We start from the raw sequence: 17,350 nt of genomic DNA, 5'->3' as shown, positions 1-17,350 counted from the left end.
CGAAGCAGGAACAGGAGAAAGGGACAAGAAATAAGTAGGAAGGTTAGAGAGGGTGCTCTTTATAAGAGTAACCCTACCTCCCTTAGAAAGATACATTCTTTTCTATCTCGCCAACCCCTGATCAATCTTTTTCAAAATGTCATCCCAGATAGATTTGGCCTTAAAGCGAGCGCCCAAGGGGAGCCCCAGATATTTTAAAGGCAAAGAATCTGTCTCACAACCCAAAACACCAGCCAATTCTCCCATATTAACCACATCACCTACGGGGACCAAAGCTAATTTAGCCATATTCACCTTTAGACCAGAAGCAGCTTCGAAACAAATAAGTAAGGCTTTAAGGGAACGAATTTGATCAAGATTCGCCCCACAAAATACCAACGTGTCATCTGCAAACAAAAGATGGGAAATGTTAACCCTTTTAGATAAACTGATTCCCACTGAGAAACCTGAAATCAAGCCATTCTTGATGGCAGCAACAATCATCCTACTAAATGCCTTCATAACAATGACAAACAGAAACGGAGACAACGGATCTCCTTGCCTCACCCCTCGGGAACTTCTAAAGAAACCAACAGGAATGCCATTGATCAACACGGAAAAACAAGCGGTCAACATACATTGCTCTATCCAAGAACACCACTTCTCACCAAAACCACATCTCCTCAATAAATACAAGAGAAACTTCCAGTCAATGTGATCCTAGGCCTTCTCTACATCCAAGTTACAAAGCAATCTCGGTTTCCCAGAACTGATACGACTATCCAAGCATTCACTTGCTATAAGAACCGAGTCCGTGATTTGTCTTCCTTTAACGAACACGTTCTGAGGCTTTGAAATCACCCTATCCAACACCCTCCTCATCCTATTAGCAAGAACTTTAGCAATAATCTTATAAATCCCACTTATAAGGTTAATAGGACGAAACTCCTTAAGCTCGGACGCCCCAGGAACCTTTGGAATAAGAGAAATAAAAGTGGCATTAAGGCTTTTTTCAAACTTACCACGAGCATGAAAATCTGAAAAAACTGCCATACCCCCACAGCTTTTTAAAAGTGGCATTAAGGCGTTCTCGAAGTACCGTTGTGTGGAAAATGATTCCCCTTTGCCTAGTGTGGTGTTTATGGTTAGAAAGGAATGTGAGATGCTTTGAGGATTTTAAGAGATCTTTGGAGGATCTCATGGTGTTCTTCTTCTACACACTTTTCACTTGGACAGCAGCTTCGCTTGCCCTTTTAGTGATTAGCTATCTTGATTTTCTTGTTCTTTTTTCTTCTTTTAATTAGGCGTTTGCTCTTATATACTTCTTGTGTACTTGGGTTGCGCCCCTCTGCGCTTTTGATATATAAACATTACTTATAAAAAAAAAAAAGTATAAGGCACCCCTAAGTACATTAGATATATACATTAGTGAACACCTAACTAGAAAAAGAAAAGCAGATAAGAAAGTCTGCATAAGTAATCGACAAAGGGGCAAGATATGCCGCAGTCCAAATATACAAATTATGCAATAAAGAGTCTTAAACAGGGCAGCCTTGGATTCTCCAAGGCATGGGTGGAGGCCGATGGAAAGTGAGCTGATTGCTGTATTTCGAGCATAGAATATGGTCGAAAGGGAAAAAGAAGGGAGGGAAATGGTGATTAGTACTCTAGCCAACGATGACAAGCAGCGCACTGATATGGAATTGTCACATTTTAGTGAGGAAGAAATTATGGAAATTGAGCCGGGGGGAAGTGTCGAGGGGTGAGGGCTTGAATACTCACTTTTCCATTCCAGAGGGTGAAGAGGAGAACTCCGATTGGGTGCTCACATGTGCAGAGCAGATTTATCTCATTGTGGGAATTTCTTATACGGGCCACAAGCTGCGAATGATGGCGCTGTTGAATTTTCTTGAGAAGGACTGTATGAAAGAGACGCCGGATGGTCCATCTCATAGTGTACAAAGGGTAATAGGGAGATCAAGAACCTAGAGTGTGCCATCAATTATGATGGTAGAGGTGGGTGTGCAAGCCCTGGTTAGAGAAAGGGGAGGGGAAATCAAGTTGAATTATGAAGCCTAGAATCCTTTCATGGAATATGAGGGGGTTGAATGAGGGGAGCAAATGGTTGAAGGTGAGTAATATGCTCCAAGATTGGAAGGTGGGTATTGTTTGCCTCCAGGAGACCGAGATGCAGTGTTCATCACGGAGCTTGGTGCATAGCCTATGGAGGTGTAATCATGTGGATTGGGTTTACTTAGATGCTTGAGGGGCATTAGGGGGTATTTCGATCTTATGGGATAAGAGGGTGGTGGAGAAGATAGATGTATGTATATATAGGGGATTATACACTGGCAGTTTCCTTCAGGAACATCGAGGATTGTTCCATTTGGGCTTTTGCAGGGGTCGATGGTCCAAACCATGCTAGTGATAGAAGAATTTTGTGGGATGAGTTGGCTAGCATCATGAGTTGGTGGAACATGCCGTAGTGCATAGGGGGGGTGAGGGATTTTAACTTCACCCAGCCTGGTGCCACCTCCATAGAGCCCATGTTGAGTGACCAGTTCCCACCAGTAATAATTTTCACACTACTCTCCTCCGCCCCCCTACCTATAACTGGTGCACCCTTCCCCAGCTCAACCCCCTCGCTATCTTTCTCCCTAGAGGCAGCCAGCGGTATCACAGCTTGATATCAGCCTCCCTCGACTGAAACACCACACTGGTATCACTCCCAATCCTCACTGGGGTTGTAGTCGACTTATATCACAAACCTTGGACTTTCCCGACGTTTGCAGTGCTGCCCTCGTCCAAGCCCAGCCTCATCGGCGATTTCTGTGGTGTTCCCGAACCTGTACCCAAGCCCATCGTCGCCGCTCCATCAAGTCCAGGTATACTCCATTCACTCGCCGGAGCAGTAATCAGAAAGGACAGCGTTTCAGGACCCTCCCCCACACAAATGGCCCCCCTCGGCCGCGCCCAGACTCTTCAATGCTGTTTGGGTTGTTCCCAGACCTGTCCCGCCTGCCGCAAGTCCAGTCAGCACCTCTCCCACCACCATTGGCGTCGTACCCAACACCCCCAGCTTTGGCACACATGATCGGCCTCAGAAATTGCCGATGAAGTTTTAACATTCAAGCCCAGATCTGTAAGAGACCCGCTGGAAGAAGATGAAGCTCCAGGATCACCACCCAGACCTGCGACCCATACTTGCTTGGGTCTCAAAAGCAGCCCAGACCCATACCTGCTTGGGTCTCAAAAGCAGCCCAGCCTTCCTCCTCCTATATTTCAATGTTCGTTTAAATCTTAATATGCACATCCTTTCTTCATTAGATGCCAACATCTTGAATTTTAAGACATACGAGTATGAACATTATTTGTTGCATATGGAGCTTATTTTTCCATAAATATCAGGCCGTAAATTACTAATTTATAATTACTATTTTGTATGACAATATTAGATTACTTCACAGTGCTTCACCTATTAGTGATTTTTCCTTTTCATTTGGACTTGACCTTTCGTAGTACTTGCTGACTTCCAGAAGCTAGTGTACTAGGTCAGTTGTTTGTTTGCCGGAAATGGGAATGGAGGACTGGTTTGGGATTCCTACTCTGCCCTTTATCAGGTTGGGTCATGGACATTGGGATCATGTTTCCATTTAATTGTGAGTTTCATTCCCACAAAACTGGGTAAAAAGCAATTTTGTGAGAGTAGAGAATGCCATACCAATAAAAGAAGTAATTTTTATGAACTTTTTTTTTTTCTTCTTTTTCAGGACGAGGGGATTTACTTTCATGACTCTTCCCCCTTTCTCTCTTGACAGAACATAATACTTTTCTAGCATCAGTGGAGCCACCCCTGTGAATGCCATTACCAATGTTGCTATTCAGTCCTTGCTTTGTGTATATCCTTAAGCCTACCACTGTCTCTGTCTTCATGTCTTGGGCTGTTTCGCCTGGATTTTTTTCAGGATGATCATACTTATCAGAAAAAGAGAGAGAATTGTTTGAGCACAGTCATACCCACATACCAAACATATTATTCAAAGCCTTAGGTTAGCATCTTTACATTGGCGGGGAGAGGTCAGACATGATTGCTAGGAAGGTAAGTGGAGACCTGATCTTAGCTATAACTGAGTGGCATAAGAGAACTGATGTAGCTTATCCCAGTTAGTTGCGATTAAAGCTTTGTTGATCTAAGTTCTCCAATTTTAATTAATATTCGGATACAATGCCTGTTCTTTCTGTTGATTTCGACCAGGTTCTTTGTTTATTTTGCAATTTGATCTTTTTTTATTCTTTGGTTGCTGGAGTCTCAGTTTTCAATGTTGATTGGCTATGTTATGGGGTGCTTGTCATAACAGTTGGAAATGGGGGCAGTGGTGGTTGTGATTGCTAGCTCAAGTGTCGGTGGTACTGGTGAGAGCCGTTTCCATTCCTTCTCTCAGAGAACATAAGAAGTGGTTAGGAACGGAAATTTTCAGCTTTTCCTTTCCTCGGTTTTGGCATAGCCAAGTCAACTAGAAAAATGGCACCTCAGGTGTTTGGCAGTGTTGTTTTATTGCCTCTCCTTTGATCTATGATTTACTCTTGAAGGGTATCATCTTCCCCTGTGGAGGAGTCATTTGGTTTGTGATGCGCTAATAGAGAGATAATTGGTGAAATCTTATAATAACATGCTTCAAGAGGAACTCTGTTTGGAATGAGATTTCGCAAAGTTGTGCTCCCACTGAGGGTGCTTTCTAGGTTTAATTAGTGGCCTTCAGAAAATCTCACCAGCTTTAATTTAATTAAGCTGAAAAAATTGAGTTGATTGGTGTTATATTGGTGGAAAGGGGGAGCAAAAAAATGGATGCGCAAATGCATAGTGGCTGTTGTGCTAGTGTGCTTGGCCCCTGCTTGCTGGGGCTAGTTCTCTTGCCTGCTTGTTAGGTTAAGCGAACTTAGCTTCTCGCAAACAGAATCATAAGCATCATTTCAGCTAACGAGACTTGGATCGAGGATCAAAAGCCCTTCGGATGAATGATCCAATCCTTCCAATGAGGAGTGTGAAACCTCGGTCTATCTGGTTTAATTAGTGGCCTGCAGAAAATCTCACTGGTTTTAATTGATTAAGCAGAAAAAATTTTAGGTGATTGGTGTTATGTGTAATGCAGGGGTAATTGGTGAAAAAACCTTTGTGGGGGGGGGGGTGGGGGGGATGGTTTCTCAATTGCAGGAGCACTTTTCTCTTTGCTTTTTCAGAGTTTTGGTGTGCCTAGAGGTTTGTAATAGTTGACACCAGAGGCTGGGGTAAGATAGAGGATTGGTTTGGAGAGCTATGCTTTTGCTTGGGAAGGAATAGTCGAGCATTTGAAGAGATTGAATGGCGACTTTTTTCGTGAATTTTATTTTTCTTTTACAGAGCATTTTATGTTTCTTTAGCAGGAGCGATATCCTTCTACTTTTCATAATTATCTTAATATTTTACTTATAATTAAAAAAAAAAATTGTATCTTGAGCTTTCTTGAATTCCAAGTCCTAACACTCTCGAGCTCTCTAGTTTTCCCCCTGTATTCTGACTGTGTACTTGGGTTGTAACCTTCTAGATGCTTTCTAAATAAATATTTAACTTTCAAAGAAAAAGTTATTTTGTATTCATTTTAGATAATTTAACATGGTATAGGGTTATGCAAATTTTTGGGATTCTAATGTAAATTGGTGTGTGGAGTTTGTAATGTGGGTTGTGTTTCCCATTGCTGCTACTGAGTTGCTTTGCTTGGTGTTTCCCATTGTCGTATAAAATTTGCTTGATTACCTATCAAATAAAAAAATATTTGTCGTATATCTATAATTGTTCTTTCTCCGTTTGCAAGATATTTATTGTTGAAGGTGAATAATCTGAAATATTTATGTTCTATGGACCATTTTGGAACTCCATTTTTGTAGCATCTTGTTAATATTAAGATATTACTTTGTTGCAGGATTTTGATGTTCGAGAATATGCAATTTCTGTGGCTGGGAGGTTATCTGAAAAAAATCCTGCATATGTACTTCCGGCGCTTCGTCGTCATCTCATACAGTTGTTGACCTATCTGGAGCATAGGTGATGTAAATAAATTCCTTCTATTTGATTTCTGTCATAAATATGCTAGAATGAAGAATTTGTATTTTTAATATATGAAGGCTGTCAAAGAGAGTCAGATGTTGACTTCTCTTGCTATGTGTAGCAGTGCAGATAGCAAATGCAGAGAAGAAAGTGCAAAGTTACTAGGCTGTCTAATACGGAATTGTGAACGACTAATTCTTCCATACATTGCTCCAATACACAAGGTTTAATATGTCATGTTGTGATTATGACATTTATGGAGTTCTTTTATGATTTTTTTTTTTTTTTGATTAGTAAGTTCTTTTATGTTTTTGTATTCCCATCTCTAAATAAATGGCTTTTGCTTGTCAGGCACTTGTGGCTAGGCTTAGAGATGGTGCTGGGGTCAATGCCAACCATGGCATTATTAGTGGAGTTCTTGTAACTGTTGGGGATCTTACCAGAGTGGTGGGTAATATTACATGTTTTCTAGATTATCTGGTTGTGTTAAGTCTGTATGCCTTACTGTATATAGCATTATATTGGCCAGGAACCTCCTTCGGATTTTTGATTCACCCAACTACTCTATTTTCTGATCCAAAGAGAAGTTTTTGAACAATAAGAAAATAAGTTTGATTTGGTGTTTTGTGTTTCTCCGATCTCCCTTGCCTAGGACATTATCTGGGCCAAGAGCCTCCTTGAAATGTAGTTATAATTAATACAATGATTTGTTACTACATAAATAATTCTAGTATGGTATTTACTTTTTCATTTAAGTATTTAATATGATATTGTTGACCTAGCCATCAAGTTCCATTTGATTCTAATTTTCTTATTAGTTCAAATTACATTTAATTTAGAGTCCTAGCTCGAGTTATGAGTTTTACCGAAGTGGAATATACTTTTATTCTCACTCTCTCTCTGTTTTTTTGATAGGTAAGTAAAGAAATATCATTAAAAAAAGCACATGGCACCCATAGCCAACTCCCCTAGCATCAAAGTTGATTGAGCACTCTAAATTCTTAAACTCCCTTCTCCCTTTTGGTTTGGAAGCAGAGATTGGAATCTCTTGACGCTGCCTCTCATCAACTAAAGTCAAGAAATCTAGAAAACCCTTCTTATCACCCCCCATAAGAGATCCCAATAGTGTGATAACACAACCTTGCCTCGGGGTAACCTACCCCCTCCCCCTCTCAAGATACCTCCTTCGATGATTCACCCACCTTAGAGACAAAAGAAGCCCTCCAAGATTCACTATAATGATCAAGGAAAAGTGCTAACCACATCTGCGCTATCACCCCAAAAGGACTAGTCAATTTGGAGCTTTCTTACAATTCATTATAAAGCACAATTTTACCTAATAACTAGGCAATTTGAGACTTAGTACTTATGGATATCTTATAATCCACCCACTTTATGTGGGCTACTCCTCATCTTCCTAATATGGGACCAGGATATTCTAAACTCCCCCTCTCAACCTCCTAACGTTGAAAGAGGGGGTTTACCCCAAAAGGACTAGTCAATTTGGAGCTTTTCTACAATTCATTATAAAGCACAGTTTTACCTAATAACTAGGAAATTTGAGACTTAGTACTCATGGATATCTTATAAACCACCCACTTTATGTGGTCTACTCCTCATCTTCCTAATATGGGACTAGGGTGTTCTAAACTCCCCCTCTCAACCTCCTGACGTCCTCGTCGAGACTACGTCATGTGGTGCTCAAATACCACATGACTTGGCGTTACTAGGTGGCTTTGATACAATTTGTAACGATTCAGGGAAAAGCGCTAGGGACTTAACACTCATGACTATCTTTATAAACCACTTACTCTATGAAGCTACTCCTCATCTTCCTAATATTGGACTGGAGTGTCACAAACTCCCTCTCTTAAACTCCTGATGTCCTCTTTAGAGCCATGTCATGCAGTGCTCCAGTACCACATGGCTTGGCATTACTAGGTGGCTCTGATACTATTTATAACAACCTAGGGAAAAACGCTAGCCACATCTGCACTATGACTCCAAAAAGACTTGTCAATTTGGAGCCTCCCTATCGAATTATAAAGTTAAGTTTCATCTAATAATTAGGCAATGTAGAACTTAGCACTCATGATTATTTTTATAAACCACCCACTATGTGGGCTACTTCTCATTTTCCTAATATGGGATCGGGGTTTTACCTTCATCCACCTTTCTCTTTTTGAACTTGCACTTTGTTTTTGGAACAATTCTTTCAAAAAATCCGTCTATCTTCCAGTGGTTATTAAAACTAGGGAAGAATAACTGAATTGAGTTCTTGGATTTACCCGTGTCGGGTTATGTAACAATTAATGGTTTTTTATTCAAAACCTATTAGAAAGAAGGGTAAAACATGTTCTAAACATGACTCAGGCGAAGTGCCAGCGTCAGCCGGGGTTTCTTGTGTCTAAAAATGTTTTTTCTTTCCCCTCTGAGGTGCAATGGGGTCATTGGATTTTTAGGGCTGTTATTGGGCTTTTTGTAGGTCTTAGTCCTGGTATGTTTCAGGCTTTAGGGTGTTGTTTGGGTCTATGTGGGTCTCTTGTGGGGCTCCTTGTGAGCTTAGGGTTTTTTCTTGGGCGATTCTTGGTGCTCGCTTCTACCTAGTGTAATTTTGTTGTGCCCTTTTGGGTTTTTTTGATATATACATTTTTACTTATTAAAAAAAACATGTCCTAAAACTTGTTGCAAAGTACATTTTTTTTTTTTTTTTTTTGCGAATTTTATGCAATTGATGTGGATAGTGTAATCCGTAGACTGCCTTAGGCCTCTATTTATTCTCTCTCTCCTCTCTGTACGGCTAGGTCCGACTTTGGATATATTGTCTGGAGCAACCCCCGGTACCAAGTTAGGAGCCCAGTTGCTTTTGCATGGACATAGTTGGTGAGGGTCTAAGCCGTTTTGTGGGTTTGCGTTTTATGTATTTGCGCCTCTTTGGCAGTTTGCTAAGAAAAGCAGCTAACAAGGTCCCCCTGCTCTCTCTCTCTCTCTCAGCTGTTGAATTTAGTGTTTGGTTTTGCCGTGAGCAAAAGAGTCAAAGAGGAGGTGGAGGGTGGAGGCCTTAGGCCATTCCCTTGGCCCAAATAAACATTAAACCAATGGAATGTTATGAATTACTAGTTAAAAAGAAAATTATAGAGTTTTAGCGAGCTTGGAAACAGAGAATTATCTAATTTAAAGTCAAAAAAGAAGAAGAAAAAACTGGTAAGTGATAAGAAAAGTAACTGGTTCACCTACGCGTGTTGCTTTTTTCGGGTGGATTGTGGCTCTCGCCAAAATCCTGACCCATGATAATTTGCGAAAGCGGAATATTGTGGTTGTGGAATGGTATTATATGTGTAAGAAGAACAGAGAATCAATAGATCATATACTTCTTCACTGTGAGGTGGCTAGTGCTCTTTGGCATTCTATCTTTAGCTGTTTTGGGTTGCATTGGGTTATGCCTGGTAGGGTGAAGGATTTATTTGCCAGTTGGTGGATGGGAGGGCGATCCCGGAGTGCGGTTGTGTGGAAGATGATTCCTTTATGTCTTATGTGGTGTTTATGGAGCGAGAGAAATGCGAGATGTTTTGAAGATTCCACTAGGACTTTAGAGGAGCTCATCCACTTTTTCTTTTTTACTCTTTTCACTTGGACGGCTGCTTGGTTAGCTCCATTAGTGATTAGTTTTTCTAATTTTCTCTTTCTATTTTCTTCTTCTATCTAGGCACCCTCTTTTTATACTTCACGTGTAAATAGGTTTCGCCCCTCTGTGCTTTTGTTTTATTCAACATTACTTATCAAAAAAAAGAAGACGTATACTTATTTAAATAGCATTGCAATTGCATGATTATAGTAAATAAATCAGCTGTGATATCAAATGTAGTTTATCTATGTAATTTTTATAATAAATTCAAATATACAATATTTATTGAGCGTTTTGGAAAAAGCAGAAAAAAATATGAATCTTTTACACTTTCAAGAGATAAATCAGTTTGACAAAATCGTAACACTTTTGCTGGTTCGACCATACAATTGGTCGGTTCAATCTTCATCCGGACCATTGACCTCAGTCAAAGTTCAACTAGTTGAACCGACCGGTTTGACCTGGTTTTTCAAGCATGATTCTGATCGACTGTATAACCTGATTGGGCTTTGTTTATTCATTTTGTCATTTTGGTTTTGGTGTATGTTACATTTGGCATGCATAAACCATTCTTTGTATCGCCAGACACAAAGAAGCTTGGGTGAAGGATAATTTTATTGGGAGGAATGGGGTTGTTGAGTGGAATGTCATTTTCGTTCGGTCAGTCCAAGACTGGGAGATGGATTTGATTTCTCCTTTTTTTGATCGATTGTATTCTTGCAAAATTTCCCTAGGCAGTGTCGACCGTATTTGCTGGTCTTCGTCCAAGAAGGCCAAGTTCGAGGTTAAGTTGTTCTATAAGGCCTTGTCCATTTCTAATCAAGAGGAGTTTCCTTGGAAGAGCATCTGGCGTACTAAGGCGCCTCTGCGGGTGGCTTTTTTCGGATGGACTGCGGCCTTAGGCAAAATTTTGACTCATGATACGCTGTGTAAGAGGAACATAGTGGTTGTGGAGTGGTGTTGTATGTGCAAGAAGACCAGAGAGTTAGTCGATCACCTTCTTCTCCATTGTGAGCTCGCAAGTGCTCTTTGGCATATGATTTTTCAGCGATTTGAGTTGCATTGGGTCATGCCTTGCAGGGTGAGGGCCTTGTTTGCTAGCTGGTGGTCGGGAGGATGTTCTCGAAGCGCGGTTGTGTGGAAGATGATCCCTCTGTGTCTTATGTGGTGTATTTGGAATGAAAGAAATGCTAGATGTTTTGAAAATTCCACTAGGACCATAGAGGAATTGACTCATTTCTTCTTCTTTACTCTTTACTTTTGGACGGCTGCTTGGCTAGCTCCTTTAGTGATTAGTTTCTCTGATTTTTTTTTCATTTCTCCCCCTCCTAAGCGCTCTCGGCTTATACTTCCCGTGTATATGGGTTGCTCTGCGCTCTTTTTATATATCAAAAAAAAAAAAAACCATTCTACTTATTTAATTTATGTTACAATAATCAGTTGATGTTTATGTCAAATTCGGATGTTAATGGTCTTGAAAGGTTGGGTTATGACTATAAGAGTAGTAGACCTTTTTGATCGTTGGAGAGGTTTGGGAGGTAGCCCTTAGCGTGCAGCTGTGTGGAAGATGGTTCCGCCCTGCATTTTGTGGTGTCTTTGGGGGGAAGAAATTATAGATGCTTTGAAGACCGCGAGAGGACGGTGGTAGATCTAAAGTCTTTCTTCTTCAAAAGTCTTTAGAATTGGATAGGTGCCTTAGATCTTAATCTGCTTAATTTTCATGAATTTCTTGACTTGTTTTCTATTTCTAGCTAGGTGTTTTTCTTGAATATTGCTTGTGTAATTGGGTTGCGACTTTTGCGCTTTTATTGATATTTCAATTACTTCAATTATTTTTTTGGCTAAGTGGACAGTTACACTCTTAGGTGTCACATTTTATTCATTATTGTTGCTATTCAGCATTACTGTTTTTTTTTTTTGGTTTAATTTATTACGTATCCTTTTCTTTTTTTCAGTCCTGGTATACTGACAATTAGTATTTATATTGTTTGGTGATGAGTTCTTATATGATTGCCTCATAATTAATGAGAATTTCTTTTCTCTATTGCCCTAATATTCTCTTCCTTGTTTTTGGGTTGTTCTCTTTGTATAGGGTGGGTATTCAATGAGACAATACATTCCTGAACTTATGCCTTTAATTGTTGATGCTTTATTGGATGGAGCAGCTGTTACAAAACGTGAAGTGGCTGTTACTACTCTTGGTCAAGTTGTGCAGAGCACTGGGTATGTGTCGTGTTTCTGATGTTGCTTTATGTTGTATCACTTATTTTAAGATAGATCTATGTAGTTGTGAGACAATATATATGGGTTAAATGCGATTTTGCCTGTAAGATTTGTTCAATGAGCAGCATAATGTTGAAATACGTTGCAATATGATGTTTAGGTTTCAATTGTTTAGTTATTCATGTTAGACTTGAGCGCCTTCTCTTTTTTGTTTCAACATGGGTTAAATGCGATTTTTCCTGTAAGATTTGTTCAATGAGCAGCATAATGTTGAAATACGTTGCAATATGATGTTTAGGTTTCAATTGTTTAGTTATTCATGTTAGACTTGAGCCCCTTCTCTTTTTTGTTTCTATTACTCTATTCCATCAATCAGCTCTATCACTCTATTCCATCTATCAGCTGACTTTCAATTTTAGTATTGATGCAATTGCATATGAGAGGAGTTGGGTGTGGGTTTGTCTCTAGGTGTCATTGATGTCCAATTGAAAAAGAGAACTGCTATTTGTTCTCCTTCTGTCTTTCTCCCAAACAACTTTTTTAAAAAATTAGCCATTGGATCTATGGGACCCACATGTACACCTGTGTGGGTCCTACATATCTAATGGCTGGTTTTTAAAAAAGTTGTATGGGAGAAGGATGTTTAGACTTTCTCATTGAAAAATCTTACTCAAGGACACTATTGAATTTAATTTGAATCAAAATCAACTAATTTCTAGGGCTGTATTAGAATTAGTCATTGGAAGTGTACCAAGATTGGGTGGAACCTCATGTCAAATTATCTCTTGTGTATCCTTTTCCCATGTATTGCTTAGGGAAAAAAAATCTTGATGTAGGTGATGGTTTCTTTGGGGTTGGGGTGATAAAAAAAGATGGAAGGTACTGTTCACAGTTGTTCATGTGGTACTGTAGCGGCCTGATTTATGAACTCTGAGTGCTTGATGAATTAAAAGTACACATGATATTTATGAACGTGAGTGCTTAAAAACTTATCTAGAAAATACTAGGGTGCTGGTAAAGTAAGCCATGGGGAGTTCAAGTAGGTTTGTCATCGAAGCAAAGCTTTTTGAATTCGTGATTGAGGAGGAGCGTTCTGTCCTGCGTATATGCGAAGGAAGGGGTATTCACTCTAATTTTTTGGGGAAAAAGTCATCATGGCCTGGTTGTTGGCTATCGCGGAGGCTCAGCCTCAGGCGGAGGGGTTGAAGGACTACATTAAATCTTCTAGGGTGGGCGATTGGGCATTCATCGCTCAATGATGCTCAAACAACCAATGGGTGTGTAGTGGTGGCAAAGCACGGTGGTGGTGGCCGGAGGGGATACATCTTCATATTGTAAGGGAGAGACAACAAGGGCTGTGAAACCTTTGCTTTTGAGCTGCGTAAGGCCTTAGTTTTCTTCCAGTCAGCATATGGGTTTGGGAGTAGATTAGAGACCATCGAAAATACGTTAGTTTACACCATTTCAATAGGCAAGGGTGTTAGGCCATCGGTGTCGATGTTGAAAGCCCCATTGGTGGAGGTGGGGGAAGCGGTTGTATGTGGAGGTGCTGGCTGGACCGGGGCAGTTTTCAGTAAGCTACATTTCTTGTAGGGGTAACTTTGGTAATTCCTGCCTGTGATGCTTCTGAGACGAAGGTACGAAGCCCTAGGGGAGTGTTTGGCGATTCAAAAAATCCCATTCGCCGGTGCCACTGATTCTTCAAAGAGCTTGGGTTTGATTCTAAGGATTCTATGAGATTGTATTGTTACAATAAAGCAACAACAGCCCACAAGGTATTGTCCTTCACCATTTTGAAAAAGTATTAACTTTTTAAAACTAAAGATATCTCAAGGGACGATAAAAGAAAAATGCTCCCTTCTCTCTCTTCACGTTCTTTGTTTTTCCTTGTCTACTTCCACCGTAGAGGTGGCGCGTGGTACCGCTGCACGTTAGGGTTTACCCTCAATATTTCGGCCTGTCATGTCTCTGAGATCTTGGAGGCTGGTCCTTTGAGGTGCTTATGGAACGACGCTTCTCTATTGAAGCAAAAACCTTCAGCTTGTCGGCGAAGAAAGGGCTTTCAAATCTTCGTCTGGAGGAAAGAAGGGTGGGTTTTGTAGGGTTATTTTTGTGGGTCATCAAGGTGCTGCCTGGTTGGTGGCTACAGTGCAAGATGCTGTGCAGTCTCCGGTGAAGGTTGAATTTGTCAAGTCTTTTTGCGAGGAAGAGAAGGCATTGATGGTTTGTGGGAGTGGAAACAAGGCAGGTAGGTTCCTGGAGGTGGCTGTATATCCGGAAGGCGAACGGAAAGGGATCATCTGGATCGCAGAGGGTCAACATGGGTGGGGCTGGTGTCGGTTTGCAGGTGAGCTGCAACAGATGCTTGCGATTCAGGCAAGTCTGGATTTTCGGAATTTGAGGTCCCCTCTCCAGCACAGAAGCAGATTCAGGTGAATTGGAGTGAGTCGTCTCTGGGGTTTAAGGCTGGGAGGTCTTTTGTGGAAGTGCTACGACTGACTTCCTGTGTTGTGGCAGAAGTTGTTGGGATGAAGCTCCTATCGTCGCGTTTTCTTGACTTGTTTCCGATGTCGACTTGTTTTGAGACGTGGAATGACGGAGTGGAGTCACAAATAGCAGTGGATTGTTATGAAATGGAGCGCTGTTTGCCGAGTCCTCTTGTGGCGGCTGCTGCAATGATGAGCAGGAAGAAGATTAAGGGTATTCTCGGCTAACGATGGGTGAAGAAGCGTCTAGGTCAAGTCCGTTCTGAGCTGGATCGGATCTTAGGTGGCTGGTTCTGAAGCCCAAGGGTAAGCGGAACGATGCTGGAAAAATGGGTCTTGCAGGCTTGGATAATGGGCTGGATCTCAGGTTGGATCAAGGTTTTACCGGGTTGGATTCTGGGTTGGGTTATGGGCTGGATGTCGAGTTGGATAGCAGGTCGGAAATCGGGTTGGATCCTGGTTTGGATACCGGTTTGGATCATGCTCCAGATCTTGGTTCCAAATTAGGTATGGAACCTGATTCAGAACCTGGATCAAATCTGGGCACGATTCCAGCTTCAGTTTTGGTTCTGGATCAAGATTTTAGTCATGGTTTAGAGTTTCCGAAGGCTAACAGGTCTGACCTGGTGATTTTTTTCTGATCCTCTTGTCTCAGTCCCTCCCTCTTCTACGCTTTCATCTGGGCCGGTTTTTGTACTGGAAAATTCTTCTATAAACTCTGCAGGGGAAGTAGTTTTGGGAGAGAGATTACACTTTTCTTCGGGGAGTGGGATTTTAGTATACAAGCAGACTTTGACATACTACCAGAGAGCTAAGAAAGAAAGAGGAGTTCGGGTGAAAGATTCTCTTCTTCTTGAGGCGGTGGTATCTTTTAGTGCTCCACGGGTACAATACCAATCCAAACCAGTTGCGGGGTTTGCTGCTCAGAATTCATCGGAGGTTGCACTTGTTGCAGCTCAAGTGAAGCCTGTTTCTAAGAACTCAAATTTGATGAGGGGATTTCTACAGTGAGGGTTTCTTAACCCAAGTCCGAAAGAGAAAGGGGAGTCTCATTCGTTGTCGTGTTTGGCTGTTCAGGATGATGGTGTAGTGAGTGGTCGCTCTTCGGCTTTGGATGAAGCTTTCAAGTTTGGGTGGGATCAGGAAGATGACGATTGGGATGGGGAGCTGTCCCCCGATCCCCTTGATTGGGTGTTGGATTGCAATGAAGAGGAGGATCCGAATTCGGTGTTGCTGGATGACGTGAAAGAGGATTTTCTACGGGAAATGGAGGTTGTGCAGCCTAGGACTAAGGGCAAGAGGGAGCTATTAAATTTAAAAAGCTCCGTTAATTATGGCATTGCTAGTGCGTCTTCTAGGAGAAGGGCAAGGCTATTGTGTCATAGTGCTTTGACTTGGCATGAGGTGTTTGGTTAGTGGGTAACGTGTTAGTGTGTTTGTTTGAGGTTTTTGGGTGGGTTTTTTGGAATTTTTCTGGGGGTAGCTTTGAATTCCATGGGGGTTTGTTTTGGATGGGTTTTTTGTGGTTCTTCAGTGGGTTAGCTTTGGCTTCCTTTTGTATACTCCCTATGTAATTAGGGGTGCCTCAGGATTTCCTTTTTCTTTAATAAAATTTCTTATTACTTATAAAAAAAAGGATAAGGCCTTAGGCCTTGACAATTTTTCTTTGGCTTCATTTTTTTAAAGACCTTCTAGGATGCTAATAAAGAAGATATCATGAATGTTTTCCATGAGTTCCATGCTCGTGGTAACTTTGAAAGAAGTCTAAATGCCTTGATAGTCGAATCAGACCGGGAGAACCAGGTGTGCTTTGTAAATTGGATTTGGAAAAGGCCTATGATTATGTTAATTGGGGTTGCTTGCTGTATATGTTGAGGAAATGTGGGTTTGTAGAGAAAGGGTTTGAGTGGATAGCAGTGCATTTCTCTGTTTTGATTAATAGTACTCACTCTAGCTTCTATAACTGTTCTCTTGGCTTGAAACAGTGGGATCCTTTGTCTCCTTTGCCGTTTGTTGTGGTATGGAGGCTTTGAGTAGAGTGTTGTCCTCTATGGTGAATAGGGGCTTTTATTAGGCTTTTCAGTAGGGACTAGGAGTAATGATGAGCTCTCCTTGTCTCATCTCCTATTTGCGGATGACACCTTATCTTTTGTGAGGCAAACCCTAAGCACCTCTGTAATATGCGTTGCCTTTTTCTATGCTTTGGTAGTATCTTGTGTTCTTCTTGAGTAAATGGATTGAGGCACATTGCATTCTGTAGTTACAATTCTCCTTTTTTGCTGTTTAATAGACTAAGATACCATAAGATTTTCCTCCACCTTTTTTTGAACTAATGTTACATGGTGGAGGCTAATCAATATTTATCTGTCCCATTGGAAATGATATTTATAAAATGCATTTAATTGAACACTTGAGAGGCACAAGGAGATTTTTTAAAGCAGGTTTGAACGGGTGAGAATATTTGCTTTTTGAGGGGCTGTCAAATAGTTCCAACTACTAAATTAAGTTAGCGTCTTAGGAGCGACTGTTGAGCACATGAGAGGTTGGGGAAGGAGAGTTCATGTTGTGAGAAAACCTCTGGGGTGGTGGTAAGCAGTTTTCTGGAAGGGGGAGGGTCCTTTTCCGAGAGCTGGAGGAGTGCTTGAATGGGGAATTCAGCATAGGGCATGTTGATAGGCCATATCAATGGGATCTACGAAAACACAGAGACATGGACCACCATGTTGCCTGCCCCGACTGAACAAGAAAAATGGACCCACCCTCCCGAGTCATACTTGAAACTGAGCATAGATGTTGCTGGGGAGAAAACTTCTGCTTGCTAACTGCCTTATGCCATTACTCCAAAGGAAATATTCTTCATGGATGGACTTTGACAACCCAGCCCGTGAACTCAAGCATAGGGGAAGCAAAAGCAGCACTCTTAGCCATCCCAGAAGCTTCAACACTTGGTGTGAA

General features: G+C 41.2%; 1 protein-coding gene across 4 annotated transcripts in view; it reads left to right on the top strand.

Annotated features, from left to right (window-relative positions):
- The window catches only part of TOR (target of rapamycin), a 79,410-nt gene that overhangs the window by 26,536 nt on the left and 35,524 nt on the right, over positions 1 to 17,350 (top strand). For 2 of the 4 annotated variants that reach the window (XM_088515075.1, XM_088515074.1), the window contains exons 12-15: positions 5,937 to 6,058; positions 6,186 to 6,285; positions 6,413 to 6,508; positions 11,779 to 11,909. In XM_088515075.1, the coding sequence (XP_088371201.1) occupies positions 5,937 to 6,058; positions 6,186 to 6,285; positions 6,413 to 6,508; positions 11,779 to 11,909 (449 nt within the window). Of the gene's footprint in view, positions 1 to 5,936; positions 6,059 to 6,182; positions 6,286 to 6,412; positions 6,509 to 11,778; positions 11,910 to 17,350 lie in introns of all 4 variants that reach the window. The other 2 variants (XM_059591355.2, XM_088515073.1) reach the window with 1 other exon arrangement.

The sequence above is a fragment of the Corylus avellana genome, chromosome 4 (genome assembly GCF_965113065.1).
Source record: "Corylus avellana chromosome 4, dhCorAvel1.hap1.2, whole genome shotgun sequence".
In the NCBI taxonomy this organism is placed as follows: Eukaryota; Viridiplantae; Streptophyta; class Magnoliopsida; order Fagales; family Betulaceae; genus Corylus; species Corylus avellana.
This window is presented reverse-complemented; position numbering and strand designations above follow the sequence as displayed.